This window comes from Xiphias gladius, chromosome 15, assembly GCF_016859285.1.
Source record: "Xiphias gladius isolate SHS-SW01 ecotype Sanya breed wild chromosome 15, ASM1685928v1, whole genome shotgun sequence".
Classification (NCBI taxonomy): Eukaryota; Metazoa; Chordata; class Actinopteri; order Istiophoriformes; family Xiphiidae; genus Xiphias; species Xiphias gladius.
In genome coordinates this window covers 7,294,857-7,310,916 of record NC_053414.1, presented here as the reverse complement: position 1 = coordinate 7,310,916, position 16,060 = coordinate 7,294,857, and the positions used below count along the sequence as shown (strand labels likewise).

Below are 16,060 nucleotides of genomic sequence, written 5' to 3'. Positions count from 1 at the left end.
TTATAAGACTCTGGAAAATTGCTCCAGTTGTGTAATCCATCATCACGAACATCAAGTCTTTTCATCTTTTGTTTGAGATACATTCATTTTATTAAAACGTGAGTGTGTACTCAAACTGCATCACACAATTTAAGCAAGTTTCACAAATTTTGATAATTGATTGTCATAATGTACAATAACAAAATGGAAACCAGTGGATACCTGAAGTAGAAACCTGTATAGCTTGAACAATATCAACAATTAGCAAAAATGTACAGTAGAGATTTCCTAATTTGAGATTAAAGAGCTAAAACTGGCTCTGACTCTGGTATAATAATTTGACAAAAATATTACATAATTTGTGGGTTAAGAATAAATTATATTGATAAAAAGTCTGTAAATAATGAACATACCGTACATTTTAACCACACACACACCCACACACACACACACACAGAGACACAGACACACACAGAAACACACAGACACACCTGCCTCAGTCCAGTTCCAAATCATTTTAGCACATTTTGTTTTTGGCTAAACTGAGGGGCCTCCAATCGGCTGCCTGAATAAAGGGCTGCTGGTTTCATACAACAATCCTCCAACCACAGGAACCCATGATTTCACCCCGATATCCTCCTTTTCACAGCACAACTATAAATCAGGCAGGCAAATTGGTAGCCGGGTTAAGAGCGAACACTGCTTCTCAGTCAACATTACAAATCTGAGGGAAACGTCTGAAAAACATTACGAGGCATGAAGTCATCCATTTGTGTGCTATGGCATTGTGTTTCTGTAGTCGGGTGAGAGTGGGACGACGAGGGGCCAAGCCAGAACATGGGCCAACGAGCTCTAGATTGATATGGAAAGACCATGTGGAAAACATTTGGCAATCTAGTAATCTGAGACTAAATCTGGGGTCAGCCTTTTAATAGTTAGTGAGGCAAGGAACATCTCCTTGACCCCTTGAGATGAACATAAATATACATACGTGCACACTCGCGCGCACACACACACACACACACACACACACACACCGCTGTCAGCCCACATGCATGTGGCAGTGATCTGGAACCCTAATTAGTGGAGGATGGGGGTGGAAGTAAGGGGATGGTGAAATTGGACAAGAGGTTCCTCTGATTGAGGGAAAATGGGAAACAGGCAAGAACAAATGTTACCCTTTAGCCTTACACACACACACACACACACAAGTAAATGATGGTTACTGGATCAGTAATGAAATATCTCTGAGTTGGCCCACTGCTTGGTGCAGATCTATCCCCTGTGATTATGGCCTCCAGTCCCTGGATGCCAATATCCGTTGGTCTGCAAAAATGCAAGTTTGGAGGCTGTGATTACAGAATGAATCACTGACTAATCTGATTTGGATTACTCACTCTTGCCCTTCTTTCTGCTCTCTGCAGTCTCAGAGTGCTCAGATGACTAGTGTAATAAGCCAGATCCTAAACCTTTTATTCAATTTAGGACCTGACACATTTATCTAGAAAACTACAAGAAATAAGGAGGTAGAGATCAAACCTTAATAACAAGGCTCTACGGCAGGAGATGTTGGCAACACACAGCGAGGCCTTGTGGGTTGGTAGTTGAGTAGAACCGGGTTCAAGCTCCATGTAAACAAGCCTCCTTCCTGCCGAAGTCTCCTGAAGCATTACAGCGATGTCTGCCAACGCCAAGCACGTTGCTCGGCAGTCAGCTGTGTCTTTTGTCTCCCTGGAGGGGTCAACAGAGAATTGCTTTAGCACACCAAGGCAGAAAACAGGCCCAGAAATATATACACCATGCTGTAAAACTAAGAACACACAGCCGTCAAAAAATGAGATGACATGAAACACTAAAATCAGTAAAGGAATAGTTTGCCATCTTTGGACAGAAATATGCTTATTTGCTTTCCCACATGTGAAAGGAGAAGACTGATACCACTCTTGTATGTCCTTTTTATTATATCATATATATATATATATATATATATATATATATATATATTATATATATTTATATAGATATATAGATCTCACTCTATATATATATATCTATCTATCTATCTATCTATCTCTATATCTATCTCTATATAACTGTTGGCTAGCCAACAGCCATTTAGCTTAACTTACCATAAAATCTAGAACCAGGAGGAAACAGTCAGCCTGAAAAGCTCTAAAGCTCACAAATTCATGTTTTGCATCTGTTTTGTTTGATCTGTATGAAAACTGTACTATAAAAAAACAATAACTTGGGGTTTTACAGGGCATTACGTGCCAGAACCCCAGGAAATCACTGAAATGAATGAAGCAATCATCTAGCACATAACCAGAACGGGATATTTTTACAAGCTGCTTTGGTACGCTTAAATAAACAAGATATAAACGTGTTAATTTACAAGCTTTAGAGCTGCTGGTAGGGGTAACTGGCTAGCTGCGTCTCCATGTTTCCAGTCTTTATGCCAAGTTAAATTAACCGTCCCCTGGCTCTAGTATCACGTGGCTGTAGGGATTTGATTTCTGGGGTCAGTGTGCTTCAAAAGAACTAGCTCATACGAAGTGCCGTCGGAACACATCTAAGGGCGAAAGTTTTGGCACACTCGAGGGCGGTGCAAAAAAGCCTGACATCATAAAGGGGGGTTAGATGCGATGGACAGTACAAACGGCGATAACAGGGCACACTCTTTTCAAAGGGGATTGACAGTTTTGCACTAAGTTGTACAAACAAAAAGTGACTTGAGTAGTTAAAGCTCAAATCCTGCCTGCTTTCTCACCTCTGCACACCTAGCCCGCTGCCGCCTGAAGTGGGCATGCTTGTTGGATTGTCGGATCGGACAGTTACAAAAATTGCCAGACAAAACCCTGCAATTCCAATGTTGGAAAGTTGGGCGGGGAGGGAGTTTTATATGCCGTTCAACCATCCAACAAGCACTTTGTTTGAAGCAGACTGACATCATCTTCCAATTATACACGACAGACATTTGAGATTAAATCCTATTTATTTGTGTTTTGTACATCCACATAAAAAATTCCTGTCTGCGGTTGTTTTTTTTTTGTGGGTCATTCACTTGTTAAAAGGATTATTTCGCCATCCAGGTCCCATCCCCTGCCTCACTTCCTTCCAGGGACGAGGAGCCTTAGGGCCCATTTATAACCTCAAATGTCCTCAAGACCCAGTGAGCCCACTGGGAACAAAGTAGACAAATCCCATGCTTAGTGCTCGGCCACATAAAACAAACCCTTTTCTCCCCAGTGGAAAGACCAGCCGCACTAGTGAATAATCCTGGTAAACCAGGCTTAGGATCGGCTGCTTCCAGGCATGGAGGCTACTAAATCTCGCGCGCTGTCGCTGGGAGACTTCCATACATTCATGCTATATAATGCCGGCAGGGCTTCCTGTCACAAATGAGCAATTACAATGTGTATTCAATCTCTGTCTTTTTGCTCACACAGACAGCATCCTGGCGCTCAAAATATAATTATCCATTAGCCTGCAATAGTAACACAAGAGCACCCTACAACGCCAATTACCCTCCACACTCTACTTTTAACCTTTTTGTGCTGCCCTGTGAGAAGCTGCGAGGCCGTTTGTACGGTAATGCTAAAGTGAGAAACTCTATTATGACTCCACATGATGCCTTCCTACTTTTCCCAGTTACTCACAGCAACCAGCTGTCAGTCACACATGACTGGCAGACAGGAGCTTTTATCTGTTTGTATAGCTAAGGGTCCATACGGATTTCTGCCTTTATGCCAACAGAAGTTCAAAAGTTGGCCATTACGTCCAAGATTAAGGTGCCTCTTTTTTTTGACTTTGATGAAGTCTGGCTCTCGGGGACAAAATCTGTCACTTAATCACGTTGTAAAGGTCTTTGCCGTTTGTCTGTTCCCACTCAGCTGCTAACATACTGTACAGCTGCGGATTTGAATGCCGAGCTTTTGACTAGAAGCTTTGTATCTCCTGCCCTACTGAGCTTTTCAGGAAGTTGCTTTTAGTTTGGTGCCATTCTTTGACACTGTCCTATTTGGTTCGGAAAGACTTTTAACGGCATGAAAAGGTCCAAGATTATTTGTACCCTCGGGGGAACATGTATTCAACGAAATAAAAGAGAAAACACCAAAATCACTTATGTTAAAGTGTTATCAAAATAAATACAAGTGAAAAATGAAACACCCCTTGATAATGTTACAGAATAAAATCTGATTTAAGAGCCACTACCATTTAATATTCACACTATGGAAGTGAAGTTCTTTCCACCACATACAGCATTAATATTTACGAAATGTTGGATGTAACTGTACAGCCCTGATGTAATTATGAACTATAAGCAGTTTGAACATATGGAACCCATTTCCTATCAGCTTAAATATGCGAGTAATAATAATGAATTTAAGCGATGTTGATGAAACACAGGGAAGCTTCTATCAGATTGCAGTATCAGCCGGAAGATCTTAAAAACTAACAGGCAGCGCAGGGTGCCTGAACATTACGCACATATGTTGGTTGCATTATAGACTACTGATTGCGTAAGTCATGACTGTCACAGTGCCAACCCGGGCCCCTACTGCAGACTGCCCAGATACACCCTTGTACTGGCCAGCAATATGGAGTTGCTGCAGTTCTGGTTGTGCAGTTAGGCTCAGCTCAAGGCCTGAGGCTAGGTTAGCTCAGTGAACTCATGGAGTTTAGCATGCTAAACTGCTAACAAAAATTGTTTGGAATCATTTCAGTATGCACACTGTCATCATTCACATTGTTCACGGGATAACTATACATACATTTGTTCACATTCGCATTCAATCTAACTCAATTTGCATTCACTTTCAATCACCCGAAGGTTTGTTTGCATGAGCTCTCATCCATGTTACCTGTTAGTCGTGTGTCCAAACTGTCAAGCAGGAAGTGAGAGCATCCAATGGGCTCCATAGCACGGGGAACTCAGACTGTATCATGTTGGCTGGACTACGGGGGTGGTGGGGGTGAGGGGGTTGAATTACTGCTCTAATTACTGTTCTGAAGTCTAATTATCACCTAGATCATTATCTCACCCGTAACCTGACACATCCTCTAGTTGTGGAAACTCAACGCTTTCATTCAGTTCCAAAGGAGGACAGAAAATGTCGCTTGTTTGATCTGGTCGAGGCTGAAAACAAAATGCATTTTATAGCCTATTGTCCATTTTATCACGGCTTTGGAGTGAAGCTTTTCCTTGACAATGTCGCAGAATGTCATAATGTGTTCTACATGACCTAAAACAGCAGCTTTCAAATGTCTGAAGGAACAAACTCTCACTTCACTTAATTTTTTGCTGAAAGTTTTGGATGTTTAAGTTAACTTAGGCTACACATGACTTGCATGAATACTGTATATGATTATATTTCAGTATAATAATGTAGTGTCATGGAAGTGTATGTAGGCGTCTTTTGGTACCACTGCAAGTATTCCTGAAGTAAATCGTACTGATGTAATACATGCATTTTATATTTACATCTAGAATAGCTAGTAGGCACAGACTGTAAAAGAAAATATCCTCTCTTACATAAAATCCCTTTTTTTTCTCCATCCCAGAAGAGGAGAAAAAAAAGGGGACGCTTGGTTTAGTCCTGAAAACAAAGCGGTTTTTCAACCCCGAAGGATTTAGAAGGGTGAGTAAGATGCAATCTAGCAACCCGTTCATCGCCACGTACTATACTGATTGAGCCTGAGTGATTTACAGTTAAGATGACATCATAATGACTGGGAATGGTGGGGATTTGCCACATCCCAAAATCTCAGAAAGGGAAAGAGGAAGTTCACGCTGCTTTAACTGAACTTTAAATTTAGCTGCTGATGTGATGTAACGTGATGTTATCAACTCTCCGTTTTTTTTTTTTCAACTTTTATTTTTATCTCGGTTTCTCTTTTAAGTGACACTCGTCTTATAATCTCCACTTTCTACTTCTGGCACTGAACAGTCAGAGTAAAGGTGGTCAGGACTTTCAGTACAGTAAGAGGAGGAGAAGAAGCTTCCCTCATTTATCCTCACTTCCGAGATTATTCCAGCCAAAGTATTTAAGCTTTTGACACTGCGGCCACAAGTTGTTCCCAGATGTTTACTTGTGAAGTATGTATTGTTTATCTGGTGTGGAACATTGATTGAACCGCAAGTTATTCAGATGCTGATTGGAAAAGTAGAGTATTTCTGGTTCAATAGAGGGGAAAGTGAGGCTTGGGCTATTGGCCTGGGCTCTTAAGAACTGAATTTAATGTTATCTTCTGATTTAACGATCGTGCTAAACTGGTCTCGAAAGTATGGGATTTCTACTGCATGCACCAAGCCTCGTACTGTCCAGTAATTTTGTTATTTGTGAGCTCTTGTTACCCCTCAATGTACCGCGCACAATACGCTGCACATTCTAGTGTTTAACATATCTGTCTCTGCCCCTGGTGCAACCAAGACTAGCCTCTGTGCATTTACCATACTTGGCAGAGATGAACCTGTTTTGTTCAGTTCAGTGGTTTTACGTCTAGTCCGTAGTGCCTTCGTGGCTTCTAAAGAGGGAGTAGTCCCCGCATTGGATTCTAGTTCGGAATGTACGGTACGTTTATCCAAGGAATGAAAAGTTTTCATCTAAACATGGATTTAACTTGATCATCAAATTAGATTCATGTCCAGATATTTTGAGAGAGAGAGAAAAACAGAAAAAAAAAAGAAGGAAACATACTAGACTGTTAGATTAGCGAGCGATGCCCACCCTACAAGCATCAATATCTCATGTGACGCGATCGAGGCTTAAAACTATTTAATATTTAATATTTAATATTCACTTGAAGGGGAAAGTGCTATCAGACTTTTCTCAAACGTTTGGACCCCACTGTACATGTGCATGGATGTATTCACATCATCTGTTTTCGGCAGCGTTGCTTTGCAACAAACACATTATCTTCCTCTCTGAGAGGTGGAGGTGACCAAGGTTAACCTGCTATGAACAAGGGGGCCACTAGTCATGTAAAACCACTGAATACGCTGCTCTCCACAGTATCTGCAGCCACCGTCAGAAATACTGAGAGTGCTTCAAAGGCATGTACCAAATATGCACTTTAACTCTCTAGTTAAAGAAAGACTCAAAGAAATGACGGGCATTTGCAAATATTTTTACAGATTATTGATCACAAAGTTCTTCCGCCTGCTTCCAACATAAGAAATATGGAGTGATTCTGCTTCAGTAGTAAAGTCTTGAAACGCTGCTGAAAGAATCCAGCTCATCTGTCCAGATAAAGGCTGAGAGGAAGGTTGGTAGACACATTCCTGTAAAATGTACATACTGCACACTCATCCTTTAACACCACTATTTTACTGAGTAACATGGTGACCTGCTACTTCCGTTTTTCATATTTATAAACCAAAAAGAACAGAGAATATACCTTGGAACTTTATGAAAAACACAGCCACCTGCATATAAGCGTGACTTCAAATTAAATCATAACGCTCCCTGGGGAGGCACCACAAGTCCTATTAGTCCGAGCACAGTTGGAAAACCCCGATCTGAGATGCTCCCGGTGACCCTCACAAAAGCTTCAAACAGTCAGAGGCCTGCAGTTTGAGCGTGTGGGTGTCACAGAAAGTTGCACTGAGCGAGGGTTGATCGCGACGTTATCGACTCAACGGCGCTTTCTATTGCCGAGTTTCAGTATTACAGTTAAAATCTTCAGGCTTAGTTTAAAACACATTGACTGAACTAAATGAAAAAAGCCGAAAAAAATAACTTTTAATATTTAAGCATTTATTTAAATAGGGTTTCTGCACAGTTTTGTTGCCACGCACAGATGCAACAAACCATAATGAGAACAACTAAGTCTGCTTTTGACAGTAACAAATATCGAAGATCAGGGTTCCCGTTTTCCACCTGTCTTCATTCCTTGTTAAAACAATGAAATATCCCAGTATATTTAACAGTACTGGAATGTGTTTAACAGCCAGTAAAGCTTGAAATGGGGGGGTAGGTAACACATTATTTTACGGAATAAGAATCGGGATTCCTAGAAAGAATCATGAAATTTGGTACTAATGACAAAGAATATAGAGACAATCTTCTTAGACAATACGCTGTAACTCCCCATTATTTTATGAAGATTTTAAGAAAGTGCCAGTAAATTATAAAATATCGAAATGTACATAGAAAACAACAGAAATACAGTGAGTTGAGTTCATCAACAGTTGTTGATTTACAGACACATTCCTTTCAAAGAACCACGAAAATCTCAATGACTGGAAAAACTTTCAGAGATCCATTTAAACCCATGTAAATATTCATTGATTGGACTGGCGACTATATCCTCTACATTTGTTGAATTGTATGTTGTACTGTAGACAAATTTCACATTGCTGCATGCTCACTGTCAAGGGTACACTAGAAAATTATCGTTTTTAACTGAAAGGGTATCAACTGAACACTGCCCACGTTTGAACCAAATTGATAATTAGTACCAAATTACAAAGTCCTTTTCAGGAACTTGCCGAAGAACATATAGCCTGTTTACACCTGGCGTTAACGTGCGTCTTGGGTGATCCAATTACAAGTAGAGAGGCAAGACACATCACCAAATCAACCCCCCGTGTCCCGCATTGATGTGACGCATTTTTCCTGTTACATCGTTCAACAGCGCTGACCACCTCTGACCCGATCACCCAAGACACCGGTTAATGCCCGGTGTAAACAGGGTCTTACAGTTACATAACAGTTCTTGATGATGATTAGGACACTGTGGGACCCATAAGAAGTGTTACAGATAAAAAATAAGAAAACTGTCACGTTATAATTTACTTCCTAAAACCCATAGAATTCAGTGCCTCTCATCCAGTTACAATCCATTTTCAACTGCCTGAATCACTGTTTTGACTGAGTGTGATCTTTGGTCATCACTTTAATGGCTCATCAGTGTGACTGTAAAGCATCTGACTGATGACTAAAGGAGCAGTAAAAGTTTCAAACGCAGTACGCAGGGAGGGGAGTTACACCACACTAGTGATCTGTAGTCGCCATCTTGTTCGTCTCCCAGCAGTTCTTGAGTTTCTCAGCCGGGCACCTGTCTGTGGTGAGGGGCCAGTGGGTTGTGAGGGTGGACCTGGCGTCTACGTGGCCTGTTTACCAACTTCAACGATGTGTGACTGTGTCAACACGAATATCGTTATTCCATTCTCTTCCTCCTCCTTGCTCAATCCCCAAAGCAAGAGGAGACAGCATGGAGGTCCAGTCAGTGGATTTCTTGTCTTCCTTCACCATGTTGCTTTTTTACCTGTAAAACAGTAGAACGTATATTAAAATGAAATAACTGACGCTCTTTAAACTATAGACACAGAAGAGCAGATGTGGTACAGAAAGTTTACCACCAATACCCTGCAGATGATGTCTCAGTGTACTGTTTACGTTTATGTTAAGTAAAAGATCATTCAGTTCTAATCAATACGTCTATCAGGGAAGGAGTGAGATGTTCAAATCTCCCACCTGCAGCTTGAGTGTCAGCTAAACATTTTCTTTAGTTTAGAGAGGAAGCCTCCCTCCTCCTTTTGCTCCTGCTGCTTTTCCTGTCCCTCCTCTGAGCTGGTCGTCTTCGCACCAGATCCCGAAGTGCTGCTGCCCCCTCCTGGACACAGAAACGCACTGCATCAGCCCAGCTGCCGATGCTACAGCTGACTGCATCAAAAGAGCCTAGAGCACAGGGACTGACTGACTGACTGACTGACTGACTGACTGACTGTCTGTCTGTCTGTGTGCGTGCGTGTATCTGCATACTAGGGTGGAGTGGTGTTTTGATTGAACGGTGGAGCTGAACTCTGAGACCTGACCTGCAGAGGGACTGACACCATTGACGGTTCCCTGCACGTCCGTCTCCTCCTCAGCATAGCTGAGCAACAGAGAGCGCTGCCTTCGAGTCAGCTTCCTGCAGGAAAAACAACACACCAGAAACACAATGAAACTGAATCATGTATAATTCTTCACAGATCCACTTCACAGTTTAAGGACATAAGATGGACTGAAGGAGACAATGGTATCTTCCTGCCTTTGCCTTACACTGTTGATGAAGATGCACCTAAGACACTTTTTTTTTTTTTAATGGCTGCACCATTACTTTACATGGAAAATTCTAGATGTCTTGCTGATAAAGTCATACACATATAGTGATATTTTAATACGAAGTAATTTTAAAGTCTAAAATGAAAAAAATCATAGTTTTGATTTAAAATGCCAGTAGTGCGGTCAGAATATTTTGTTCAAACAACAAATAGTTATTGTAATAATATTGTCACGAAAATAAGCGGGATTGTCATATTAATCTAGGCCAGCTAGGCTTCCTGAGGGGTCTAACACGCATTTATAGCATGTCGTTGTAGGTGCGTCTTACTTGGGCATTCTGATCTTGATGTGAACATAATGATCTCCGTAGCTGTAGCTGTTCATCCTCCGAATGCCTTTCCCCTGCAGCCGGATCACCTGATCAGCCGGGCAACTGGGGGGAATCTGAAAAGACAGAGAGTAGACTTTGAAACAGAGAGACAGACAACAGAGGTTTGCTCTGCTGAAACTCTGGGGGAGGAAATGTTTGTGGTCTTCGTTCAGCTGTGAAGTCTAACACCACACTAGTACCATGGTGCTCAGGAAATAGACAGACAGTTGGCAGGGAATTCTAGGGAAAAACAGTGCTCAACCCTGCAGTCACAAACAGTCCTGGAGCGACACGTGATACCTGTGAACATTTTCTACGATTTTTTTGTTAACAACATTGACATTATTCGGTCCCACATTTCAGCCCCCTCCTACCATCTGTCATAATTAAACTCATGCTCCTCAGTTCTCATCAACTTTGAACCGATTTCTCTCTCCTCTCTGACACATACCATTTCACATATGAACCCCCAGTACATGTGACTCAGACATTATTCCCTAATGGCTAATTAATGAAGTCCTGGACATTGTCGGGCCGTGTATTTTATCAATAACTAGCTGCTCCTAATCAAGGGCTATGTCCCATCTTGCTTTAAACATGCTGTAACATTGGCGCTGATCAAAAAACTTAATCTAGATCCATCTGTGCTGGAGGCAGGACTGATCACATTCTGTTTTAATATTTGTATGTTTTGACTTTTGCAACGGTGTTGTATTGTTTTGTGATTTTATCCAGATATTCTATGCTTTCATTGATTTACTTATATCCCTTTATTTATGTCTTTTTTTTTTTTTTTTTTTTTAAATCATTCCTTTTTTTAAAAATTTGATTGTAATTAAACAATCTCATAATTCCATGTCTTCGTGAAGCACGCTGGTCAACATTTCTTGTTTATAAATGTGCTCTATAAATAAACTGACCTGACTTGACTTGACTTGACTGATCATTCTAAACGCTGACATTTCAGTTTTCTGATGGGTGAACTTGAGGAGTAATGCTGCGTACTATCATCCATATGCCCTGCTGCTTACTCACCACTATATTGATGGTTTGGTAGAGGCCCTGTGCCGTGGTGGAGCCCCCCAGGATGGCTTGAGCTACAGAAATCGGCGTGTCTGAGTGGATGTCTGCTCCATTGCGTCTGAACACTGGGCTCCTCTGGACCTGAACACAGACATTTGAAATATAACACATCAAATACTTTTAACATAAAATTTCAGTATTACTATAGTATTCATTCAGTGCCTCCTAAAATGCTATTAAGCTAACAAAAATGACGAAAAATTACATTTAAATTTAACATCAGTGACAGTAAAAAATTACCCTGAATGTAATGAGGATTTCTCTTGTCCCTACTGACATGCGCACTGTCTGACCATCTTCCACACCTGTAAGAAGACATCACATAATTTATTAATGGCTTGGTGTATTTGTCATTATATAACATCTTCCAAATTCAAGTCGGAAAGTTCTAAAGCTGGGTACACAGATTATCACAAGATTAAATAATGCTGTGAATCCCTAAGGATCATTAAGTTCAGCGGAAGTTAATATACACATTAGAGTTAAGTCATGCAAAAAAAACAACAACAAAGAAACAGATCTCTGAATTTGTTCCTGCTTTTATCCCTCACTTGTGAGATTCCAGGATGAAAACCTACCAGCAGGTACGGGCACAGTGACCGCCTGCCTCTTCTTGGTCTGGCCTGAACCCCGGCACAGAGCACAGGGCGTGGTTATAATGGATCCCTTCCCGCCGCAGCGTCGACAGGTGGTGCGCATCATGAACGGACCTGTGTTGATCGACTCCTGCAGGGGGCGACACGGAGGGTAATATACTGTATAGTAGCTGACTGATAAGCACCGTGGAACAGGCGGGTAAACTCCTGAGAGGGAATCCAACTGAGGAAACAACTAAAGCCTGAAGAGCTTAAACACAGCACCACAAGTTAAAGGGCAGTGGCCCAGCTGACTACGTCACATAAACATCTTGCTCTGAAACTCACCATGCCAGTGCCGTTGCAGTAGTGACAATGTGACACCTTGGTGCCTGGCTCACTGCCCTTTCCATCACACCTTGGGCAGGCATCATCGAGGTTCACACTAAGTTCCTTGTTCGCGCCCTTCGCTGCCTCTGCAAACGTAAGCTCCATCACAAACTGTGGAAAGACAGAAGAAACGGATTTACACTTAAACTGGCATTCACATTTCAATGACGTATGCTCAACTAATTCCTCATCTAAATAACAATAAAAGGTTTAAATAGCAAAATTAAAAACTTGCATGTAAAATAATGGTTTAAAGTTAAATTTCAAAACCTGTAGACGATACAGAGTTGCAAGTTCTCACCTCGGGCCTTTGTTCAAACATGCTGTGGATATCTCCGAAGCCCATTCCTCCGGTAAACTCTCCAAAGATCTTCCTGAAGAGCTCCTCTGGGTCTATACTGGTCCCACCGGCTCTGTAGTACTGCTGCTGGCCTGCCCCAGCTCGACTGGGGTCGAAGCCTGCTGCTCCGTATGTGTCATACTGCTTCCTCTTCACGTCATCACTCAGTATCTGTATGCCAGAAGAGCAAATCTGTGGGTTTTTGCCAAGCTCTGAGTACCGTCATTTAATGATTCTCCTTGTCATCTATCTTGCGCACAACAGGAGAGGATATTCTGGACTCCGTTATGTAACTTGTTTTGTACCTCATAGGCTTCGGCCAGTTTGGCGAACTTCTCTTTGGCCTCTGGGTCATCTGGGTTGGTATCCGGGTGGTATTTCTTTGCCAACTGGTGAGGGACGGTTAAACATTAATGGAGACGGACCAAAGAGTGGGAGTCAAGACAAGGGCAGGAGTGAGAAGGCATCGGATTAAAACTTTTTCCAGATGTATCCACTAGCTGTCTAACACTTAAGGTATTGGGGCCTCATGATCCTGTTGCTTTATTACATCTCATGATGTACCAACAAAGCTCTTTTTAGCCACTTTCACTCTCTATTTAAAACAAATAATGAGACACTAGTAAACTATGTAGGTATTAGCAGTTCAATTAAAAAGTGCATCTCTGACCTGGTAGTAAGCCTTTTTGATGTCCTTTTGTGAGGCAGTGCGGGAGACACCCAAGACTTCATAGAAGTCCTGCTTGTTTGCCAACTTGCTGCTGGTGTGGAAAGAGTGGCCGGTAGTGACATGGGGAAGTCTCACCACTGCAGGGAAAAGGATACAAAAGGGTGTATTTAATTAGGGGTACTACATTTAGACGCGGAGGAGATATCTGCAATATTTAATGAGGGATCTTATGTGACATGTCAGCAAGTTACGTAAAATTACATCCAAATTCATGACCACCTCTTTGCTCGGCACAATTGTACCATATAGAGAATCACTGGAGTCCACTCACAGTACAAAGGAATTGATCACGTACTCAGATGTCTTAATTAATCACAACTGAATACTACTCCCTTAAATATAAATGTGTCAAAAGAAATTGATTTCATAATCACATTCTGAACATATTTATTTTTTAGAATTGAATGGACAAAGTAACAAAAGTACAAAGGCTCACTGTGAAGTATGGCTCAATTTAGTTTTGCACTACTGTCGCATTGTTCATGACGGGAGCTCTCTCTATAACTGCCTCAACCCGAAAGAACTTTTTTTGATGTTGTCAGTGGTCTTCACGCCTATAATACGTCAAAGTTTATGAATGCATGATAATACCCTTTCGTGTATGCACCTCATAATACACTGCAACAGAGGAGCGTAGAGCTCTATTAGTCAATCAATCGATTAGTGGTCTGACAGAAAATTAATCGGCAATTATTTTAATAATCAAATATTAATTTAAGTCATTTTTTTAAGGAAAAATGTCAAACAGTTGCTGATTCTAGCTTCTCAGATTTCTGGATTTAATTCTTTTCTTTCTCATACATGATGGTAAACTGAATATCTTTGTAATTATAGACCAACAAAACAAGACATTTGAAGACATCAACTTGGGCTAGGATGTTATAACAGGCATTTTCACTACTTTCTAACATTTTATATACTAAAATATTAAATTGAGCAAATAACTTCCAGATTAATTGATAAAAAATATAACTGTTACTTGCAGCCCTAAAGGAGTTGAACAAAAAGTGATTTTCTCCCTTTTAAAAGTCTAAGAGATCTATAATACTACAACTCCTACTTAACGGCATGTATTAAATTTAATTAGTTGCTTTACACCTGGAAAACGTACATTAATTCAACAATGATTTTAGTCATCGGATGTCTGGATTTAAAGTTATCAGAGAAACAAGCTGAGCAACCGTTAGCGGCGGTTGGCGGCGCAAACCCTCCGAGACCCCGTGTCCGCCGAATTGCGTCGGAGAAACGCTGATTTTTAACGTGAAACTGCTTTATTCGGTGTTTTTATCGACCTTAATCGCCTGGTCAGTTTGTTTTGGAGAGGAGGAGACCTCTAGGGATAATCCGGCTCCCGGTAAAACAAATAACGACAAAAAAAAAAACAAACAAAATCCTGAAAAACGACAACCGAAGGGATCCTAACCGGGAGAAGCTGACTGCAATGACGGCAATGGTGCTGAAGACAACAACTCCCATGATCCCCTGCTACTTCACGACGTCACAAAACCCCGCCTTGTGTTGTTGTTTTGACTGAGAGACCATTTACCGGGAGAAAATTACATATTGCGCGTTTAAGGGGAAAGTTAAGAGAAGCTAAACTTACAGTGCAGAGCGACCAATCCCTTCACTTTTGTGAAAGCGTTTTAGAAATTTTAGGCAACGCCTTAATACTGTCTGACACCAACTTAAGAGATCTGTTAAACCATCATTTTATTCGTGAATATGCAAAACAGGGAGGACTTAAATAAACTGCCACCTTGAGTGCACTGTGCCGAGATGAACTTCACCGTGGCCATGGAGAGCCAAACGATGCTGACACACGGGAAATGTGGCCGGTCAGTGCGGGGACAAGCACACTGATGTAACAAACACTGCAAAAGCTAACAGAGAGCAGAGTTGCATCATTCCGTCATCGGGGCTAACCAGCCTCGGAGGACTATGCCAGTGGCTGTACGCTCTAGTGTTCACGTTTGCGCATCACAAAGCCATGGCGACTGGACTCTGAACCTTTATACAGACCGCTGGCGTTACCACGAAAAAAAAAAGTGACTGCTCATGTACGTAACTCTTCGACTGTCGCGCTAACATTTAGCTATCTCACCTGTCAGTCCTCTCAATGTCACGGCATTTCCGCGTGTCCGGGAGCTCAGGCTGACCGCTCCCCCACCCCGGTGCGCCTGCGATATCGTCGCCGAACAAACTCCTGCATGTCTGGCGGGGACAACGAGAAAACGACCGCTACGGTGTCCAGAAGAAACCGTCGCCGCTAGCCAGCGTGTAGTCAGCCGGGTAGCGGAGGACGCCATTTTCGCGTCACTACCGGCGTCAGAGCTGATCTGCGCATGTGCGGGTGATCAGAATTTATCAAATTAAAAGTTTAACTGTTGTGTAATGGAATAACACTAACTGCACTTATTCAAGTACCGCACTTACGATAAAAAGGCTACTTGTACTTTAATGCATTATTTCCATGTTATGCTACTTCATAATTGCACTACACTACGTTGCAGGTGGAAATCTTGTACTTTTTACTCCACTACA

General features: G+C 41.7%; 1 protein-coding gene and 1 long non-coding RNA gene across 4 annotated transcripts; both read right to left on the bottom strand.

The window, feature by feature from the left end:
• Positions 1–115: 115 nt before the first annotated feature.
• LOC120800394 lies at positions 116–4,920 on the bottom strand. Its single transcript, XR_005708977.1, has 3 exons — positions 4,845–4,920; positions 1,519–1,710; positions 116–1,305 (listed from the first exon to the last, which is right to left on the bottom strand). It is a non-coding gene; the product is annotated as an uncharacterized LOC120800394 (long non-coding RNA).
• Positions 4,921–7,707: 2,787 nt separating this feature from the next.
• Positions 7,708–15,847, bottom strand: LOC120800757 (dnaJ homolog subfamily A member 3, mitochondrial-like). 3 transcript variants are annotated; one of them, XM_040147068.1, is made up of 12 exons: positions 15,621–15,847; positions 13,460–13,596; positions 13,095–13,178; positions 12,751–12,960; positions 12,408–12,560; positions 12,063–12,210; positions 11,725–11,789; positions 11,437–11,565; positions 10,360–10,475; positions 9,803–9,897; positions 9,462–9,600; positions 7,708–9,252 (listed from the first exon to the last, which is right to left on the bottom strand). In XM_040147068.1, the coding sequence occupies exons 1-11, from the start codon at positions 15,823–15,825 to the stop codon at positions 9,476–9,478; spliced, it is 1,467 nt and encodes a 488-aa protein (XP_040003002.1). In that variant the 5' UTR covers positions 15,826–15,847; the 3' UTR covers positions 7,708–9,252; positions 9,462–9,475. The 3 variants fall into 3 exon arrangements, with proteins under 3 accessions (XP_040003002.1, XP_040003003.1, XP_040003004.1); XM_040147069.1 differs by having other exon boundaries at positions 9,462–9,597; XM_040147070.1 differs by lacking the exon at positions 9,462–9,600.
• Positions 15,848–16,060: the final 213 nt, after the last annotated feature.